Raw genomic sequence first — 21,196 nt, 5'->3', positions numbered from 1 at the left:
ACACTGCACTCTGGCTTAATTCTATAATTCCTTTTACCAGGTGAGCCATAGAACACGCCAGCCTATCTCTACTTCTACGGTAATAGGTTTAGCATGGGAGATGGGAAAACAAAAGGAAGTTTAAAAAGGAAAACAGTGTTCGGGACACAGCGAGCTATGGCTTCTGAGAGAAAAATCATGTGCTCTTGACAATTGCGAAGTAGATGAGGAACTTGAGTCCAAAGAGTGGAAAGGATGTAGGGCCTCTGAAGGCAGAGCCTCTTCCTGCACTGGCCAGGGCCCCTGCTGTGGGTACACACCGGCAACATTCATTACACAGAGTGCTGTGTTCTCAGCAGGTATTCGAGTCACATTTATTTATTGTTTTCTCTTTCTCTAAGGAGGCTGTGGTGCTGTTTAATTCCAGTCATTCCTGGGCTGGACCTCACTTGTGTAACAAAAACCACCTTACAGAGGCTAAGCCTATGTGGCCCAATCACTGAGATGCCAGGCATCTTCAATTCCATCCATTTACCTTTGGGAACCTTTCTTTGTAGACATGGTTCATCATAATTATTTCATGGTCACAGCAGGCGGGGGAACGTCCAGGGCTGCAAGCAAAGCAAATTACCCTTTTAAACCTGCCACAGCATGAGATGAACATAAGCCTTTTATTTATAAAAACGGTCAGTTGCGTCGGAAAGTACTATGCAACCCTCATATGAAGAGTAGCCGTCTCAGATAATAAATTACAAGATCCATCATTAGCACACACATATACACACATCCCTGAAAACACACAGACCCCATGAATAGGATTCAGACACAGGCTCAAGGAGTGCAACGTCACAGAAGAATTGCAGTCCCGGTACTCAGTCAGAAGATGGCCTTGCCGTGGGATTGTGTCAGACACATGGCATGAGCTTGTGTAGTTGCGGCAACCAGTCAATGAATTGCCAAAGTATCAAACAAAATGGGGTGGCTACCAACGACAACATCCGAGACCCATTTAATAGTGCAATTTCACACTTCCTTCATACACCTGCGCTCTGCCACAGACCACCAGAGAGGCGGAGGGGCTTCCGTGGCACAGGTGTTGTGGTGAAATCCATTTTCTACTCTAACAGATATTTATTTGGGATGCTCAGGTAGGCATTAGGTACAATAAGAAAACAGAAGCACACAACTGCTGTGTTCTGCATGTTTGCCGCTCTGTGTCCTTTCTGGCAAGAGGGTTGCACAGTTTGGGGGCACCTATATTCTTGGATAGATATAGATTAGGCTAGATGCCATGGGCACTTCTTCAAGAAAATGAAAAGTGAAACCCCTGCAATAAACTACGGTGACTCTTAGATACAATGGCAAAATTTTGTTTTGTTTTATTCTAGATCTCAAAATAATTTCACATACCCCGCCATTATCCAGTGTGGGTTACTTTGGTACTAGTTTATGATACTATATGAAGAGGAAAGATACAGAGGGAAACCCCTTCTTAGTAAACCTCCATGCTGAACTAAGTACCTAGCAAGCTAATTTTTTTAAACAATAAAACTTTAACAGATTAACATATGTCAATTCTGGCCCATCAAGATTTCATGTTGTTGACAAGGAGACCCAATGCCTGATTCCATCTTCTAAGAAAGACCTGTTGCCTAGCTGCTGGGTGTGCCATCAGCAGAAGTCTAGAGCTGGCTATCTCTCTCCGAGGATAGCCTCAGTTGTAGGAAGGAACTCCCCAGGGTGACAGGGCCAATGACTGGAAAGCTGGAGCAAGGATACAAATGGAGGGCCACTTCGTCTACAGGGATCCCAGCCCAAGGTGGGCTGAAGCTGATGGGTCTGTACCATACTGTGACTTCTACTTCTGCCCACCTGCTTCCCCGCTTTCCTTCCACCAGTGAGAATTCCCACAGCACTTTCATAAATATCCTGAACAGGCCTCCTGGTTGGAGATACTACCACCTGGAGACATAACTGTGAAACTTATAATTCAAAGCAAGGCAGGAAACCAGCCCTATTCAATACTCAGAGGACTGCATTTGACAAGCACAAAACTCAGAAACCACCAGGTCCTAAGAATGTGTTCATCATCCTGGAGAAAGTAAGACTTAGATGGGAATACAGAATAAGAAGACTTAAGATGGGTTTTATAATATAGAATCTGGAGAAAATATCTTTCCGTCTATTCTCTCCTCCCTTTTCAACAAACTTCTCCCACTTCAGATGATAATATGCATTGTTCTTTGTACCAACATCAGTTGACCTTGAACTTTCCATGGCTAGCCTTTTTTTTTTTTTTTATAGATAGTTCCTAAGGCTTTTGCAGCAATAAGCAGATTGTGAAAACTTCAAAGAAATATAATGCCTTTCTATGGTAATTAATGTCACCTATCGATGGAATACCACACTTGTGTTTGTGACAATTCACAAATCAGTGAACACACATACAAACTGGAGAAATGGTTAAAAACAAACAAGTCCAGTAAATCCCAGTTTAGGCCAGGTCTACCCACCTGAGACTTCGGGAGCGGGGCCGCATGGGCGTGTTCCTGCAGCGGTTCTCAGTGGCGATGCTTTCGGTGGTGCAAAAATGTTTGGACAGGAAGTGTAGTTCATCTGGTGTTGGCTGGTATGGCAACTGGTGCAGCTTCTCCTGGGAGGAACAGGATGACTGAAAGAAATTGGAGTCAAGTTAGGAGACTACCTCCAGAAAAAATTCTGGAGATGAGTCGGAGCGTCAACATTGGGCAATGCTACCATTTTACGGTGGTTCCATGACAGCAACTATAACCTAGAGGCACCAAGTGACTTCTCTTTGAGAGTTCAACATGCCTTCTAGATGTCCCCCATCTGCCTGCAGCTTTCCAACGACAGTTTCCTTTCTGGGTAAAAAAAAAAACCAAACCTGTGAGATGGACAAGAGCTACAAAAGCCTAGGGAAGGAGGCAAACCCTGGAGTGAGACGGCCATGATGGATTAGCTCTTGCTGAAGAGACTCCTGCTGCTGTTCCCAGCCAACACTCTGACTTGTAAGTAAATAACATGATTATATGCTGTGAGACCATAAGTAAGGTAATGAAACCCCCCTCAACAAACGCACGCTGTTCTCTGACACAAATGCCCTCCGGGTGTGCTGTGAGCACAAGGGAAGGGCAGGGAACTGGAGGGAGGGTCAGAGAAGTGGACGTTATTCGGAGTGATACTACTTTTTTATTTGGATCTGGAGTATTTCTTTTCTTTACTGATTTGGGGGGTGTGGGTGGTTATGGGGGTGAAAATGTCCCTCCTCTAATGAACAGCTTAGGCAGTCCTGAAGCTTTTACCCCTTGCTGTAGATTCACTCCTTAAAAACCATCCCTCGACATCTGGAATGGGTTAGAGAAGGCAAGCAGCTAAAAACAAGGGATTTTTATTTTTTTTTATTTATTTATTTATTTATTTATTTATTTATTTATTTACTTTGGTTTTTCAAGACAGGGTTTTTCTGTGTAGCTTTGCGCCTTTCCTGGAACTCACTCTGTAGCCCAGGCTGGCCTTGAACTCACAGAGATCTGCCTGGCTCTGCCTCCTGAGTGCTGGGATTAAAGGTGTGCTCCACCACCACCCAGCTACAAGTGATTTTTAAACAACCTAACTTTGGGTTATAATAATAATCTAACAATCTAGAATAAGCTCATTTTTTGAAAGCTACTAGTTATTTGAAAATGTCCGTTCAAGCCGAGTTTAAAAACAAACACAGAAACAAAAATAAAAAAACTGTCCTTACAAGAGAACAGCCTTCGTAAACACCCAAGCACTGTAGTGCAGTGGCCTTGGAAATTAATGGCCAGAGCTGGAAATATCCCTACACCTTGAAATTATAAAATGCCTTGCTAAGTACACAGTAAGATAGACAAGGGATTTTTATAATGTAATGAGATTATTTTATAAACCATAAAAATGAGAACACTAGAAAGAATTATGAGATAAACCAAAGCTATATTCGGGGTAAACAGGCACTCCTAAAATACTTCCACTATGAAAAAAGGAAATAAAACACATGAACTAAATCAATTCAGAAAATCTGGCAAAGAATCATAAACATCGAGCAGGAAAGAAGAAGAGGTAGTAACGGCAAAGATAAATTAGCAAATAGAAAAATGGGAGAAATGTATACAGAGGGCTGAGGACACAGCTCAATGGTAGAAAACTCACTTCACTTACTCCAGGCCCCACACCTGATCTCTAGCACCGGAAAAGCCCAAACCCAACACAAACACACATACACACACGCACACTCCTTATCTGTCTCTTCACAGGTAAATCCACGTCCATACTTATTTCTGTCTACAAACCCATTTTATATATAAGTTTACAGCAATCACTTTGGGTGGCAAAGTACCGTCTGAGCTGAGAGAGGATTATGTAGAATATTCAGTCCACTTAGTGTGAATGTTGACTCGGGTTGCTACGGAAATACTAATATCCTGGATTATGACTTGCTGCTTCTGTGGCTGACGGGCTACTGTGTATGGGACAGCAATCATACTATCTTTCTAAGGGACAGCGATCATATTGTCTTTCTAAAAGTGAAAGTTGATTTTCAAATGCAAGGTTTCTGTGAGAGATGAAGGATGGTACCTGCATGGGACTAATACCAAAAACCTCAGAGAAGGGGCCTTGGAGGAGTTGCCACGGTACTAGTGGGATCCTCAGGAACAAGGGCCATCCCTGCAGCCTCACTTCTGTGCGTGTGCGGGTGTGTGTGTGTGTGTGTGTGTGTGTGTGTGTGTGTGTGTGTGTGTGTGAGTGTGTGTGTGTGTTTCAGGCAGTCTCTTGCTGTGTCACCTAGGCTGGCTTCCCTGGTTTCGAGTGATCCTCCTGCCTCAGCCTCGGAAGCAGCTGGAACTACAAATGAGCAGCACCACATCTGGCTCTCATGTGCATACTGCAAAGATATCCCTGTTGAGCAAAGCCTCCTTGGATCAGCACTTTGAGAAGAATTTCAAGACAATATGGGAGTTTTCCAATATACTCAGTCTCATTACTTCCTATTTCTTCAAGTGTGGGGGTAGTGTGTCTCATTATCTCACTAGCTTGCATATGACTTTTGACCACACCATAAACCAAATCCACTCTCAAAGAATGAAGATTTACACTAAAAACTGCTGCTCCTTCTCCAAGCAATTAGACTTCAAAAACATTTTCTACATAATGATATCATTCAAACATCTCATCTCTCAAGATAACCATGTTGCAAAGGATAGTCCTTATATGCATGCATAAATTCCTACATGTTATTATTAAAAGTAATATGATTTAACAGCCATACCTCATATTTATGGGTATTTAAATTCTTATTTCCATTCCTTCCCTCATTGGAAAATAATTTATCTGGTGAGAAATATGTGGAGGAATATCTCCCCACTACTGCAATTCCATATTGCTTATTTCAAAATTAAAAATTATGATGTGAATATTACCTTACAGAAGTTCCACAAACTAATTCTCACTGCAAAATTTCACACTAAAAGGACTGATAATACTAAATGTTCTCTGTGAGAACAGACTAACTGTATATGACAAAATCTGTCCAACTTTGGAATATAACATTTTTAACACTTGGCAATTTTGAAGTCTCTATAATAGCCAAAAGATATAATAACATTTACATTTCAACATGAGTGGGTCTGGAGCTAACAACACAATTATTTGTGAACTTTTAAATTGTGTTTGAAAAGGCTTCTAGCTTTATCTGTATATAACCAATATTTTTTTCTTTTTTAAAAAGTACATTTTAGAGCTGGACAGTGGTGGCGCATGCCTTTAATCCCCACGCTCGGGAGGCAGAGGCAGGTGGATCTCTGTGAGTTCAAGGCCAGCCTGGGCTACAGAGTGAGTTCCAGGAAAGGCGTGAAACTACACAGAGAAACCCTGTCTCGAAAAACCAGGGGGAAAAAAGGACATTTTTGATTGGCTAAATGACTAATAATAGTTAATGAGAATTTTACAAGTGACTCAGATTAGGAGTAGGAAAGGAGAAACTCTTGGGTCGCCGGGCAACACAATTGTGTCTGATATTTGAAGGACAAGGACAGAAACCTAAACAGAAGCTTTGCAGCTTTCCATTGTCCATTCTATAAATGGACAAAGAGAAGAGCTGGCTGACCTATACAACAGTGTGCACAGTCCAGACCCAAAAGTCCCTGCTTTTGGCAAAAAGAGAAATTATGGAAACTAAAATTTCATTTTGAAGGGAAGAAATGGGAATTTGAGACCTATAATTTGCCTACCACCTCCATCAATGCATAAATCATAAATGTGTAAGAGAAAGCTATTAGAAATGCTGTGTGTGTGTGTGTGTGTGTAAAAATGGTCTCAGGGTTTCTTTTAGATATGTTAACTTTAGAGACATTAGTAATCATGTAGCTCACCCACAAAGCTAAAGAAATGCCACTCACATGGCCTAAAAAGAACCATGACATTAGGGTCTAGACCACTTGCTATATTTGCATGGATAAAATAAAGGGATGGGAAAACAGCCCCTCAAATATTTTCTCTGCTTTAGATTTCTGATCCATAAAACGAGGGGGAAAAAACAGCAGCAATATCCCGGACTATATTGCCAGCATGCAATGAGCCCAAACGTTTTAGGGAGCCAGACCAGTGCCTATTTTTATAACACTTATAAAAACATCATTAAAAACATTATTTAGATCCAATGGTCTGATTCAATGTACTCTCACCCTTTCCTCATTCACTTTAAGAAAATGATATGCGATTATTAGAAAAAGAAGGTGCATCTTGTGCTCTCCCATTTTTCATGCAGAAGAGAGATCTGTCACCTGAACTGTCATTAACACCGACTGAAGGCAATGCAAGGCGATAAGGTTGAAAATAAAGGCACCTCCAGTCAAAAACCATGAAGTTTAGCTCTTATTATTAAGTGATTATAATTTAATAAAAGCTAAAACTTAATGGGAGTGTGGATAAGGAAGTCACAGAGCAAAGAATCAGCACTCTGTTTACTCGTGGCCTGGCTATAATTAAAGGCACCCAAGGGTCTAGAGAGAGACAGCACTTAAAACGTTTCAAATTGCTCTTGCGGAGTCGGTTTTATCATGCATTTTTGCAGTATGGTTCCACATTTTCACATAGCCAGTGATGGCTGCTGCCATAGTAGTCAAGGCAAACCTCACTGGTACTTAGTAACAATTTTATCCACTGATAACACCCAGGATTTTACTGATCTAAAGCTGGTGTGCCACGGAACCTACTGAGAACTGTTAGGGGTGTGCTCAAAAAAAAAAAAAAAAATGATCCAAATGGACAGGAAACTCACCTAGCACAACCAAGTGAGAAAGAAGACAGGAAAATAAATGACCTGTCTGCAGTGCACTACTCTAAAGAGATGTACAGTGAGCACAACAGATGTTAACAATTTGGTTTTAGAGGTGCCCCAGAAATCCCACGCTACACGCGGGCTCCTGGAAACACAAATGTAGGACAGGGGGGGATACTCGTTAGTTTATCCAACGAGTTTTAGTTCCTCATAATTTGAGCATTAGTCAGCCGTTGTGCCCCTAGCACAATGCTGTGGGTGGAATTCCTAAACAATAAGCTGGGGATTTTGACAAAATGAGGCAGGAACTGAATCAGAAATGCTTCTATAGATGCAGGTCCACAGTTTGAGCTGGTGGATACAGGGCGTTTAGAACACCTTATTAGGCATTCATAGACTTCTGTGTGACCTCCTGGGCCTTTCTAAATGACCACCTGGTTCCCAAAGCCCTGCAGTTACAGACACTCTCTTAACTCAAGCTAGAAATGCTTGTATCTTATCTACTGAACAGTATCCAGTAATTGCAAGGCCTGGGTTTGAAATGTTGTTGTTTCAGGCGAGAGTCTCCTATTTCTCTACCCTTTTCCATGGGTTTACTAAGTACTTTACCTGCCTTTTTAAGAGTTGTTAGGGCACGGACGAATCAATGACTTTGTGTGTGGGAGGGTGGGGGGGACATCCTGTGAAGGACCGAGAAAACAAAACAAGCTTCCATCTGAAGCATACACAAGAAGATCAAGTCCATCTAAGTTTAATGGCACCTTCAGCACGAACACAACTGGCATGGGATGCAAGCAGTAAAACCAGATTGTGTTGTTTCCTCCAAACTACACCAAATGGCATTAAAATGAAGGCTCTCACGCCCCTCCAAACTTGTCATCCTGGGCCTTGAGCAACGTATGCCCCATAGTTCGGAAGCTTGTAGCAACAGTGTGCCCTGTTTATATGTGTTAGCCCATCATTTGACACACAGCTTATATAGAGAGGTAGGAATGTGAAAAACTCAGAGGAAAGCACAGACTGCAGATCAGTTCTGTTGTTTTGAGATGAAAAGAAAAACAGGCACTTACAGAGACCGTGGAGCTTGGTGTATTTGTCCCATAGCCTGAGGAGGGGAGAGAAGCCAGAGACCAGCGACGCCCGTCCGTCCTGTAGGACAAAGAGAGTTAGTTCAGTGAGGCACACCGTGGAGTACTGATACCAGGGAACCCCAGAGAACCCCAGGGAACTAGGGTATCTTTAATCAAACAAATAACATAAACATAGTCTATGAGGATATGGGGATGCTTGGCCAGGGTTAGGGTAAACAAACATTATACAGCAGGTTGCCTTTTTATTTAAATGGAATCAATACACCCAAACAAGTAGAAAGTGAATGGGTGGATCCATAGTATTGATCTCTCACTAATACACTTTGACAAAATGAATACCAGGGATAATTACAGTGGTCACACTCAGCAGATTCAATGCAATGTAAGCAGACACAGGGGAGGGGACATGTTCTATGAGGAAACTGACAATCGGCCAATCATCTTCACAAGGGAATGGACTCCATCAGGGTGTAAGACCCTGGGGCAGGCGCAGGGCCTCCAGCAGACTTTGCACCTCTTACTTCTAAGGGTATAGCTTTCCTTCTGGTAAACAGGGCTGGAGGGAGCCCTGGGCTCCTGGTTACTTCACACTTTCAAGTGGCAAATAACTTTACCGACAGAAAGCTTGAAGCTCAGGTTTTGGAAACTTACTGCTTTCTGACATGACCTGGCTTCATAAAGTGTTGGAGCAAAGGCCACCTGCAGAGGGTCTGAGCATGTAGCAGACTCTGGCAAGTCACCCAAAGGGCTGGAGGAAAAATTCTCTACTCCTAATGGAAACTAACCCTAAGCAAAGTCTCCTGCTCCAGTCTCAGAGACCAAACTATCAGGCTCCTTAAAGAGAATGGCTTTCCTCCTTGAACGGTGACTAAATGGTGGCTTTTTGAGTTGGACTGTAGGTATGAGTCAGGGTCACCACAGGGGTCTAAAATGAACTGATGTAGTAGTTATTAGTGGCAATACTGCTGGTAGGGTAAGGGGCTGCCATAGAGCAAATTTTCAGGGATTTCTGTTATTCTAGAACTTTATTCAAAATTTCAAGTAAGATCATACTGTATCATAAACTATTGGAAAAACAAATACATGCAAATCTTCCAAGGGGCAAAACAGGAAAAACATTTTATTAAAAAGCAGCACTACTCCATTCTTAGATACAGGATCATATAGAGATGTTCTGTAATTCACAATTTTGTTGATTTACCAAGTGAAAGACAACAGTGTAGACAAAGTCTGACATAGACACATTCACAGGAAGTTGAAGTCAGGGAATTCCATAGCATCAGACTTGAGTCTGAGAAATCTCAATTAGATGCTGAAATGGAAAACTGCCACTGTAGCCTCATAGTCAACAGAAAGTCTTATAGGCTACCATGGATGCTACCTCCAGTAAATGCAAATGGTCCACAGAAACAAGATGGCGGTCGAGTGAACACATCACAGAGTGACTACAATACTAAGATTTCAGTGAAGTTTACCTGTCATTTCTGTGGCCATGATTGGAGTACAATTGAATCAAGTATTTAAAAAAGAAGAAGAAGCAAAATGAGATGTTTATAAATAGTACTGGAGAAAGGGAGCTGGGGAGATTAAAACATATATTTATTTAAGAATACTTTTATACAAATGAAAATGTTGAATATTTCTGAGGAAAATAATTATAGTATGTACATAAAAGATACAACCACCAGTTAAATGGGACATAGGCAGATCTTATATTCAGCTACCTATTAAAATCTTTAAAAACCAATGCCTAGATTTTATATTTTAACCACTTTTAATTTAAGAGAGAAAAGGATATGATTTTAAAATAATTATTCAGTCCATTTAATAGCAATTATCAGAAACTAGTCTCTGGAAAGAATGAGGGACAAAATTCCCCCCACCATGGTTTTGTTTTGTGATTCATTAACTCCCCTTTCCCTCAGGTATCCACAGACATATTTCAGATGGATGAGCAGTTCCAAGAGGAGACATGTTCTTATTAGTTCTGAAGCATAAATTACATTTGCTTAGTCCAGAAAACACACAACTAGGAAGATGTTTAAACAAGAATGTGCTCAGTTCTTGGTACAGCCACGGACCAGAAATAATTCATGTCTCATAAAGTTCCCCCAAGTTGCCTGTGTCTGTTTACTCAAATGGAGCAAAAGGACCATTGCATTTTCATTGCCATGACAACCGCACACCAGAAGTTACTATATACGCTCTATGCAGTACTGGGGGAGAAAGTGCCCCCTTTCCAAGGAAGCTATCACACAGGCACAATTTAGACCTGACTAACCATGCTGGCTTTTCTGTTCAGTAGTTCCCAATGAAGCAACATCCAAAGACAACATCCTCATCTTCCCAAATCAACAAGGCTCTTTTGAAAAGAATCTTTTCTTAGTGGGTGGAAATCTCAGTGTTACATCAAGTGATAGAAGAGAGGGAAACATCTGATGAGAACACAGGACACAAGAGACTGGGGTGTGTGTGGCGGTGAGGGGTCAACTCACAAACACTTAGATTCAGGTAGTGCACAATAAAGAAAGAGTGGATTGCTCGGATACCAGCCCGACAATTTAACTGTGTAAAGAGAAAATATATTAATATGTTTAGTAATTATAGTCATCTGGGGCAATACACTAGTCTAGATAATGTTGGGTCAAATTAAACTCCACAATCACCAATTAAAATACGCTCCAGAAAGAATTCTAAGACTAACGGGAGGTCACCCTAGTCAGTCACTGGTCTTCAAAGGTCTGAAGACCTGAAGTCAGAGGCAAACTTTTTTTACTAATTTGCTTGTAGAAATATGTTCTGAGGTTTATCCAGATAAAGAAGAACTGGGCAACTAGGAGACTATGAAGACACAGACTGAAGGGAACCACATTGCTAGTGAAAGCAAAGGCAATTTATAATGTGCCAATGCCCCAGTTCTTCATCAAACAGATGACATTATTACCTCCATCTTACATTCAATGAGAATGTTAAGCAATCCACAGCTAGACAGGCCCTAGATTCTATGGACTGAGATTCCTTCCTCCATGGTTCTTTGGACCAGAAACATTTTAGGTTTAGAATTTTTGATTTTTTTCTTTTAAGGTATTTCCAAATTGGGTGGACATCCTTAATCCTAACCCTGAGGCTTTTCTAAGCATCCCATTGCTACTCAGAACATTTCAATAAGTTTTTCAGTAAGTTTCAGATACAGAGACCAATGAGATGGCTTAGTAAATAGAAGCATTTGCCATGCAAACCTGAACACCTAAGTATGATCCCTAGAAGCCATACATGCTGTGGCACACTCGTAAGTGAACACGTGTGTACACACACACACACACACAGAGAGACAGAGACAAAGACAGAGACAGAGATATACACAGAGAGTGAGAGAAACAGACAATAAAATTAAATTTAAGGGTTTTGGATTTTGGGATATTTTGGATCTTGGATTTTCAGATTAGGTTTTACATATACTATTATTAACAGTATGAGCCAGGCGGTGGTGGCACAGACCTTCAATCCCAGTACTCAGGAGGCAGAGGCAGGTGGATCTCTGTGAGTTCAAGGCCAGCCTGGGCTACAGAGTGAGTTCCAGGGCAATCAGGGATACATGGAGACACCCTGTCTTGAACAAAACAGATTGTGTGTGTGTGTGTGTGTGTGTGTGTGTGTGTGTGTGTGTAATATTTTCTTTTTCCAAATAAAACACAATACTGTGATGATTATTTTTCTCTTTCATGTTAAAAACTGCCTTGATAGGTTTATTCTCGGCTCTGTATTCTAAAGCAACAGTGTGTGTCATCTTACTTTACAGTCTCTAATTGAACTATTATGTTACCAGGGCTGTAACAGGAAGAAGGTTGAACCAGTAAGGTCAGAGAGGATTAGTAAGCCTACCCTTTGTGTCTTCACCCCAGAATGATTTCAAAGACAGGGCCACATATCCTCTATGGGGCTAAATTATAAAGCAATGAATGTGAAAATCTCAAACCGGTGTTACTTCTTAAAGGTCAGTGACACCCAGCCAGTGGGAGGCAATAGAGACCCCAGGCAGAAGGTCTACATCTCCTGAGTGAAAACTGTCTCTCAACAGCAGGAGTGGGCAGACGTTAGGTCTGAATTCTCATGATGAACACAGGCCCTGTTTACCTGAATAAAAGTGGAAGACAGTGATCACTCATATCCTAATCGAAATTAATACTTTTTGAAGAGTGTGGAAGGAGTCCCAGCTGGTAGATCATGCGACACGAACTGGAGGTCTCCAGTGGTAATCTCCTGTCACGGTTTATGGTGCATTTGTCAAAAATTAACATGCTTGGGGTGTGTGTGTGCATTTTTTTTTAATAGCACAGAAGCCAGATTCATCTGTCCTTCGGTCTCCCACTTAATTATTAGATGCTCTTCATTTTTATAAATCTGGCAGGATTAAGAGACTGTGGCTTCTGTCATGTTTTAATACACACTGCAGTGAGATTTGCATTTACTTATTGCTCGGGGTAATTGGATGCACCCACCCTCCATTTTAGAGTACAGAGGGCGCTTGTTTATTGACTTCATAGCGTTCTTCCCCACTTGCAATAGTGAACCATCATGAATTAATAGTCACTGGGCAGATAGACTTTTGAGGGCCAGTTAGCTTTTGGATTTCTCTTGTAGTATAATAGGTAAAAGAAAATCTTAATTAAAAACAAAAAAAGTTGGATCTTAAAGAAGATCCAGGTGTGGGTCCCAGCAAGCTCCTTGAGATGGTGTCTTAATCATTCTTGTACCCTCTCCACAGTGGGATTCACAGAGGCCTTGAGCATATGATAGGAAATGACTATGGTAATGAAAGAACAAACATTTCTTCTTGGGTTGGGACCTGGAGTAGAATCTTAATCATATAGAATTCTGAAAACGCTGCTGGAATCTTAATTATAACAGAGAGTTCGGAAAATCTTTTTCTTAGGATTTCAGAATATAAAATGTATCACATGCTGACAAGTGTGCACACTGCTCATTAGTAATGTGTGGAAGAACAAATGTATTTTAAAAGATATACCTATATGATGTGTAATAATGTAAATACTATATGAATTCACTTTAGGGTATAATTAAGTCTCTGAGAAATTCGTACAAATAAATGGGACATCCAGACCATAAACTAAATTTATTCTGAATATTTAGAGACCTGAAGGGGCATTTTGCATTCTCTTTCCTGTGTGGAGGAGGCAAGACACACATGTGAAGGGGTGAAGGGAAAGTGAAGACAGGATGTCTGACCGAGAGAAACGTTGCTTCAGAATCCAGAAGAGATGCCTGAGGCCGCAGCAGGGGGACCAGTCTCGGAAAGCTTGTTTTTTAGATACTTCTAAGTAAGAACATTTCCTCTTAACTCAGTTCCCCAAGAGCAGAGGCATAGCTCTTGAACATTTGCTCCCTAATTCTAAATACAATAATAATGGGAAAAGAGTGCTGGGCGAGGTGGTGCACACCTTTTATCCCCACACCACTCGGGAAGCAGAAGCAGGTAGATCTCTGAGTTTGAGGCCAGCCTGGTCTACAGAGCAAGTTATAGGATAGCCAGGGCTACACAGAGAAACCCTGTCTTAACTCCCCCCCACCAAAAAAAAAAAGAAAAGAACACAGAAAACCTCCTAACGATCCAAACATTGCTTTATCCAAGATCTGTCATTTAATTTAATTGCTGGTTAATGCTCCCAAATTCATATCTTGTAATCAGAGTCTCATTTTTACAAAATATACAACATAGGATAACAACAAAAGCTTGTACCAGGACATAGATAAATAGAGTCTGTATAGCAACAACTCAAGAATTTCAGTAAAAATCTGTTAAGGCTGAATCGTGCACAAGGCATGCTCTCCAGATGGAAGAAAACACAGAGAAGCATCTCCACATCTTCACTGGGGCTCACATTTAGCAAAGGCCCAAGAGGTACCCTCCAACTGTAACACACGGCAGAAGTCTTCAAGACAACTGTTAAAGCAGGTATGTTCTATCTAACAAGGTCCTTTGGTTGGAGAAGGTTTTATGTGAGAATGAAAAGGATCCCCCAAGACAGAACCCTGGAAGGGTCGTGGGGACGAGTGTTGTGGGGGAGAGGGTAGAAAGGGGATTCCCTGGGAACCACTTTATTGCCCCACTCATGTGCAGGCCTTACCTCCGCGCAAATGAGAAATGGGCTGAGGCACTGGGGGAGAAATTCCTTGGACTGTCTTGAGGGCTATTTCCTGTGGAGAGAAAAGGAGAAATGAACAACCTCATTTTGTTTTTGTACCATTATCCACATCCAGAATCTTCTCAGTAATCAGCTTCTTTACAGTTCTACAAAATGTCATTTCCTCTAATAATGTTTTAGCTTTGCCTCCAGCAGGGATCTGGGAAGCAGGAGAGGTGGGGTGGGGTGGGGGTGGGGGTGGGACGGCACTGAGTCCCAGTACAGCTTTCCAAGTGGGCAAGACATACGAATACATCCATTCAGCACTCTCACCCAGCCCTCTGAATCTTTAATAACCTAAGCATTTCAGTCTGTAGAATAATGAGTGCATATATGTTTTGTATTGTGCCTTCAGATGCTAACACTTGGATGGTGAGCTCATGCTTTTATTAGAGGTGCTTTTTATTTGGGGGAGGCAGCCTCAGTATGGAAAACAAAAAAGTCTTGAAAATAAAGGGCTTGGATTCCAAAGTATACATTCAAATGATGGATGTGTCAAAACTAGTCATAAAATAGGAGGGAGAATCCAGCCATCTGGACCTCTGTCTAAAATGTCCCAGACTCTATTTTAGCATTGCTGGAAGAACCTAGCAGGATTACCCCTTGTCAATATTTTCTTCAGCAATCTCTGTCTCTCTAAGCAGCTGGAATGTGACTGGCCAGGCGGACACTAAAAGCCCTGGCCACAAGGAGATGGCAGCCCTTGTCTCTCAAGTCCTCCACAGGCTGAGAAGAGCACTGATTGCTCACAGGAAGGAGGGCAGCACCCCTGGGGCTTGTTACTTTCGCCATTAGCCGGCTCAACCTGCTGCTGATCATTGACAAAGCTTGGCAGGCAGCTGGCGGGGGCAAGTTCAGGACACTCCAGACCATGCTGCTTCCCCCTGCATGTTTAATTAGATGCCCAGCATTGTCTGAGGACCACTTGGGAATGGAGCTGGTTTCTGTAAGGAGGTGAGAAAAGCCTGCAAAGTAGCTCTATAATTTCCTGAAAAGTGGAAAAATAGATCGGGGAGAGACACCCTCCATCCCCCAACAGCAAAACCATGGCCATATCACTGGCTCCTCCGTGATGAGTGACCAACCACTGTAGCCAGCTGTAAGGAATACCGACTTCCACTTTCAATCACGTCACACCCAGTTGGAAAGGTAAACAATTTGTTATTAGTGTGCTAAAAGAACAGCGGAACACCTCAAGGAGGCAGGTTTAGTGTTACCTTGAGGACTTCTTTGACTGGCTACATCTCCACTGAAATTTTTCAATTAACTTAAGGTTGCAAATTTTATAGTGTTGTCTTCAACAGATGCTATTAACTTTATGACAGCACAATCAAAGCCATTCAATGGGGGAAGCGCTGAGAAGCCGTTTCTTTATAGAGAGCCAAGCAAGGAGCGGTTCCCCTGCCACGGGGAAATTTATCATGTCTTTGCATCTGCTGTTCCCAGGGGCCCCTGGAGGAATGGATTTTGCTTTTGCTGTCCAGTAATCCAGGATTCATTTTGTCTGTTTATCTACACAGCAAATGAACTTATTTTGATTTCTCTCAACAGCATTCATGTTCCCACTCTAATTTAGCCTGTGTATCACTCTCTGCATTCCGTAAAAGAGCTCAATAACTTCAAGATGGCTAAAAGCCCTTGCCTCCTAAGGGGGATAATCTAATGCTTGGAATCATTGTATAGGGGTTATTTTTCTCTGCTTTTTTTTTTTTGAAGTTTGGGGACTATATTCATGTTGCTTGTACACCATGGAGAACAAACTACCAGTAAATTATTAGCTGTAACAAAACCAATTGCTTACTTGAAGCCAAGACATTCTGACAACAATTCTTTCTGACTCATCCACAAGAATCAAATAAGACCAATCCCTAGCCTGTCTTCTCTGTGCAGAAAACACTAAAGCTGGGGGTCCAAACGTGGTGAGTGAAAACAAAGAACCCATTTTTACAAAACGGGGGAGGGGTAAGATCTGAGGAATGAACTTAAAATGACTGACCCCTAGGAAGCCAGGTACCATTTTATGAAACATTTTATAGCACATGGTGATCTTCCAGCTTGAGGACAAACAGAGAAAGACAGACAGACACAGAAGGCTGAGTAAACCTGCCCTTCAAAGAAATCAAAGCTGCCAATACCAAAGCTTCCACTAACCAGCCCTAGACTTGGCCTCACATCCTACGCTGCCTTTCCAGGTAGGACTGAAACTTCATTTTCTTTCCTCACCTTTCACTGCCATAAACCCAAAGCCTGGGTTCTTTTTATCTTCAACCTCAAGGACCATCTGCATATCTTCCTAATTCTGCAGATCTATTTTCTTAATGTGGGCTGAAAAGCTGAACTGAAATGTATGTAACATTCACAGAAGTCATGGGTCACTTAAGAACTAGACTGTTCGGAGAGGAATTGTCAGGCATTTTTGTCAATGTGTGAGCATCACAGAGTGAAACTTCAACAAACTAAGGCGACAGGAACATCAGTAAGTGGTGTAATGTTTTACCCCCGCTGTACACAGAATCCATCCACGTCTGACAACACTGACAAGGTTTGCTAGGTGGAAATGGGGGTTGTATAGAAAGAATTGGGATGCTGCTGCAACTGTACTATCACTAAAATTCTATAAAGTGCCATAAGATATCAGAGGACAGGGAGGGACTCAAGTGCAGGGCAGTTCAGCAAGCTTCAGGGAAGATGGTAGATGGGGACTTCAGAGAACCAGAAACAACTCAGTCAGAAACACTGTACATATTAAAGCAGTCCCAGAGACAAGCTCTCTAGGTGAAGAAAATACAGAGAGGTACAGCCAATGCCCTTTGAACTATATTTATTGGTATTAGGTAGTGGGAGACTTTAGAGGTGCTTGGATGGACCAAAAGAGACAGAGCTAGACCAGCACATACAAGGTCAAGAGAAAGAATTTCTGCAGGCAAATTAAGAGTGATTGGTGATGTGTTAGAAACAAGCCCGGAAAAAGAGAAAATACAGAGAGTGACTGATGTCGCCACTGTGGATAGATCAGTGGCATGACATGGCAGAATAACCCACTAATAGAGAGTCTTGAGAGGTAGGTACAGTTCTGGCACTAACATAGGAAAAAGTAAATAAGCACTGTATAGATGTATATGTCCTGTACTGAACAAAATTTCAATTTTCCTTGGGGAGAAATGATAAGATTAGCATATTAGAGTTATAGAAGTCAATCGTGAAAGGTTTTATTTTTATTTGAAATAAAAACGGACTTCTTTTTGGTCTCCCAAGATTTAGCAATACTATTTTGTTAGACAGTGCCCTCGATGCTGCAGATTTGGGGTAGTCGGGTTAGAATTCACGCCATCTATGCTCTAGGAAGTCCTCTCCGCTGAACACATGAATGGCGGGCGCTGGCTGTGAAGAGAGAGAAGGATGGAGTCCTACACATGGACCTTCACTCCTCACAGCCCGGCTCTCTGAATTCATCCACCCATCTGCAAAGCAATACCTGAGAGACTCCCGACCAGACACTAGTGCCAGTTAATTCTCTGCCCATATGTGCAGCCCTCGCCTGTAACTCACATCCTGCTGCTCCGGGGATTTGCCGGCTCTTGGATGTTTGAGTGCTCGGACACTTTACGGACTGCCAGTATCCCCGCTGACGCCCTGACCGGATGAAGTAAGCCTTAGCAGTGGTCAGGCATTGGGTAGGTAATTAACACCAAGATCCCCCAAAGGCAGAGAGGCACAGCTAGGATGCGTGCAGTGTGTCGGAGCCATGCTTTACCTAACGGCACTACACAGGGTGCCTCATTTTAGAGGCAGTTATTGTGAAGAAAGCGATTTCCAGATTAATTAAATTGTTTGATTGCTTTGTAATTAGGCTGGAGAAGTCCTGTGTCTTCACCACAGAGAAGCAAGCTGCAAATCTTTTTAAAAGGCATATGCTTTACCCACTATAGATTATTAATGTGCTTTTAATAGCTATCCGTTCACAAAATGACAGTTTCTGATGCCTCAATTTTCTATAGGAACAGAGGGAATCCAAGAATTAATGACCACTGCCATTTGAAACTCCTGGTGGATCAAAGAGTAAGCCCCCCATTTGAATCCTCAATTCTCATTACTTGATGATCCCCTTAAATGAGCTGTGACGTTTCGCGCCGTAACAATCAGTGTGGTGTTCTCTGAAGGCTTCAAGGGCCCTCCGCAACACATGGCCACTGCTTCACAACCTTAAGGACAGATTGCACAGAACCAAATCTAGGACCTCCTTGCAAGACGAATGCCAGCACAGTGGGCACTGGTAAGATTTACACAGAAACCTCCAACAGAACAAGGCATGTGAAATCATAGTTCGAGTTGCCAGTGAACTTTGAGTGGATCCCACTGGACTGAAACAGGTGACGTGTGAAGGAAAGTCAGAGCTCTTCCTGTCACTTAGACACCTGTCTCCGAAACTGGCTCTTCTCCAGATATAATTGTGGAATATTAATTAAACCTGGGCAGCTGTTTAGGCCCTAAATAACCAAGGACTATCTTTGATTAGCTGACAGTGGTGGTGTCTCTGGCCAAACTGTACGGTGCTCACTGCAGGCCAGTGAATAAAGGACACCAATATACTTGGGTGTTCAACTCAAGAGCAGATTACTCACAATGCATTAAGGTTTTCTTATAATATGGGCTTTCTCTGCCTTAGCCCAAGATAGCCAGAACCTCTACCCACTGCTTGACCAAGTCAGGCAAGAAACGTTTATTTATCTTCTACTTCACGGAAGGGAAGGATATGATAAAGATATTTCTAGCTTTTCTGTGGCCTGCAAGCAGGCTGGGGCAAGAGCAGGGAGATCTGTTAGGAAGCTGTTAGGACAGAGAAGGGAAAGACAATAGTTTGGATGTTGCAAAGTGGGATTCAATAGAGCTGGGAAGGGAGCAACCAAGAATGGCTTGTTTCACATCTGACCACGGATCAGCGCCTCAGTCATCATCAGAAGCTTCTTCTTGCACGAGATGGGAACTAACGCGAGACCTACAATTAGACAATGTGCAGAGACTGAGAGACTTTGGAGCGCTTGGACCTCAATGGGATGACTCCATCAAATCCCTCCCCTCAAGGCTCAGGGATCTATGTGGGAAAGCAGGGGGGAGAGATTTTAAAAGCCAGAGGCAACGGGTAACTCTAAGCAAACAGTTTCTTCCAGACATAACTGATGCACATACAAACTCAAAAAGACTGTGGCAGCGTGCACAAGGCTGGCACTGGTACAAGCCAGACAGGGTCCCAGCACTGAGAATGGGAAGTGGACACGAGTTCCCACCACTAATCAAGAAGCACCTGCAAATACTTGCTGGCAAAAAAAAAAAAAAAAAAAAAAAAAAAATCACTTCTCTGTAGTGGGTAGCCATTCCAGCTTTGACCTGGAAGTTCCAACCCCCATTGACGCTTCGGTAACTGTCATGCCTACAAGGCATGGCTGAGAGGGGATGCTAAAGACCCGAGATCCGGATGCGTGGGCTCTCTTGGTTTCTGGACCCTGGACGCTGGAGGTAGACCAAGCAGAGTTCTCCAGAGAACACCGCTGGACTGCACTACACCTTTCCCAGACCCTGTAAACCATCCCTTCACTTATAAGTTACCCCACAAAATAAACCTCCCTTTTAACTACGTGGAGTGGCCTTAATAATTTCACCAATACTTCTCTCCAATGGAGTCTCAGTGGTTATACTAACCACAGGGCAGGCCAATGCCTGGGAGTAGCTGACCAACACAAAATGAACTCGATAATATTTTTGTAGACTTTTTGCTTTGTTTGGACAATTTCTGTCTCATTGATTGACCTACAGAGGCAACACTTCAGATACCTGGAAATTCATTTAAATGCGCTCGTATTCATATGCACGCAACTATAGACCACAGTTCTCAATGGTAACATTGCTTTCAAAGCTAACAAGAGCTTTAGTGTCACCTAAATGTTTAATAACAATGTTAGCGTTTTCTTATTACACCCGAGAACCAATAACTTTTCTCCATTTCAGGTTACTTAATGCCTAATGACTTAATGTCTCCGATTTGTTTTCAGACACTCAAACCAGTTGACAGAAAGGTATCTACAAAAGAAAACTTTCATAGGGTAAACTATTACCTATTCAAGCAATAGCTGTAGTCGTGTCTACTGAAGGGAACACAATGATTTGCATATTCTACTCCACCTCTGTCTTATTCTCACGCATTTACAGTCCTAAGGGCCGATGATAAGGTCTGGATAAATACACAGATGCACAGAGGATATGCTTTGAATTCTCAGTGTCTAACATAGTGAACTTGAAACACATTGCTTTCGTTTTCAAATTCAGTTAGTTTCAAGTTCTTAATTGTGCACAGTGCACTGAGCTCCCTGAGAGAACAGATAACAGGTGAACAAGACGTGATAGCCAACAACCTACTGACAGAAGCATGAATACACACTACCCATTCTAGCTCATCTTGCAAAACCCATTCTGGAGCTTTACTTATTTGAAGAAGACATTTACCTAAACCAAAGCCTTTAAATGCACCAAAATTACTTCTTAAAAAAAAAAATCTCTCAATGACGGTAAATTATAGTAAACATGCTGTTTCACAACACTCATGATAC

General features: G+C 42.1%; 1 protein-coding gene across 4 annotated transcripts in view; it reads right to left on the bottom strand.

Moving 5' to 3' along the window:
* LOC131921453 (microtubule-associated serine/threonine-protein kinase 4) overlaps positions 1 to 21,196 on the bottom strand; it is a 211,821-nt gene that overhangs the window by 60,810 nt on the left and 129,815 nt on the right. For all 4 annotated transcript variants that reach the window (XM_059276179.1, XM_059276180.1, XM_059276177.1 and 1 more), the window contains exons 3-6: positions 14,538 to 14,607; positions 8,371 to 8,449; positions 2,493 to 2,650; positions 515 to 590 (exon numbers count right to left, since the gene is read on the bottom strand). In XM_059276179.1, coding sequence (XP_059132162.1) covers positions 515 to 590; positions 2,493 to 2,650; positions 8,371 to 8,449; positions 14,538 to 14,607 — 383 coding nt within the window. The remainder of the gene's footprint in view (positions 1 to 514; positions 591 to 2,492; positions 2,651 to 8,370; positions 8,450 to 14,537; positions 14,608 to 21,196) is intronic.

The sequence above is a fragment of the Peromyscus eremicus genome, chromosome 11 (assembly GCF_949786415.1).
Source record: "Peromyscus eremicus chromosome 11, PerEre_H2_v1, whole genome shotgun sequence".
NCBI classification, from domain to species: domain Eukaryota; kingdom Metazoa; phylum Chordata; class Mammalia; order Rodentia; family Cricetidae; genus Peromyscus; species Peromyscus eremicus.
Note: the sequence above shows the minus strand (reverse complement) of the source record. Positions and strands in the feature narration are given on the sequence as shown.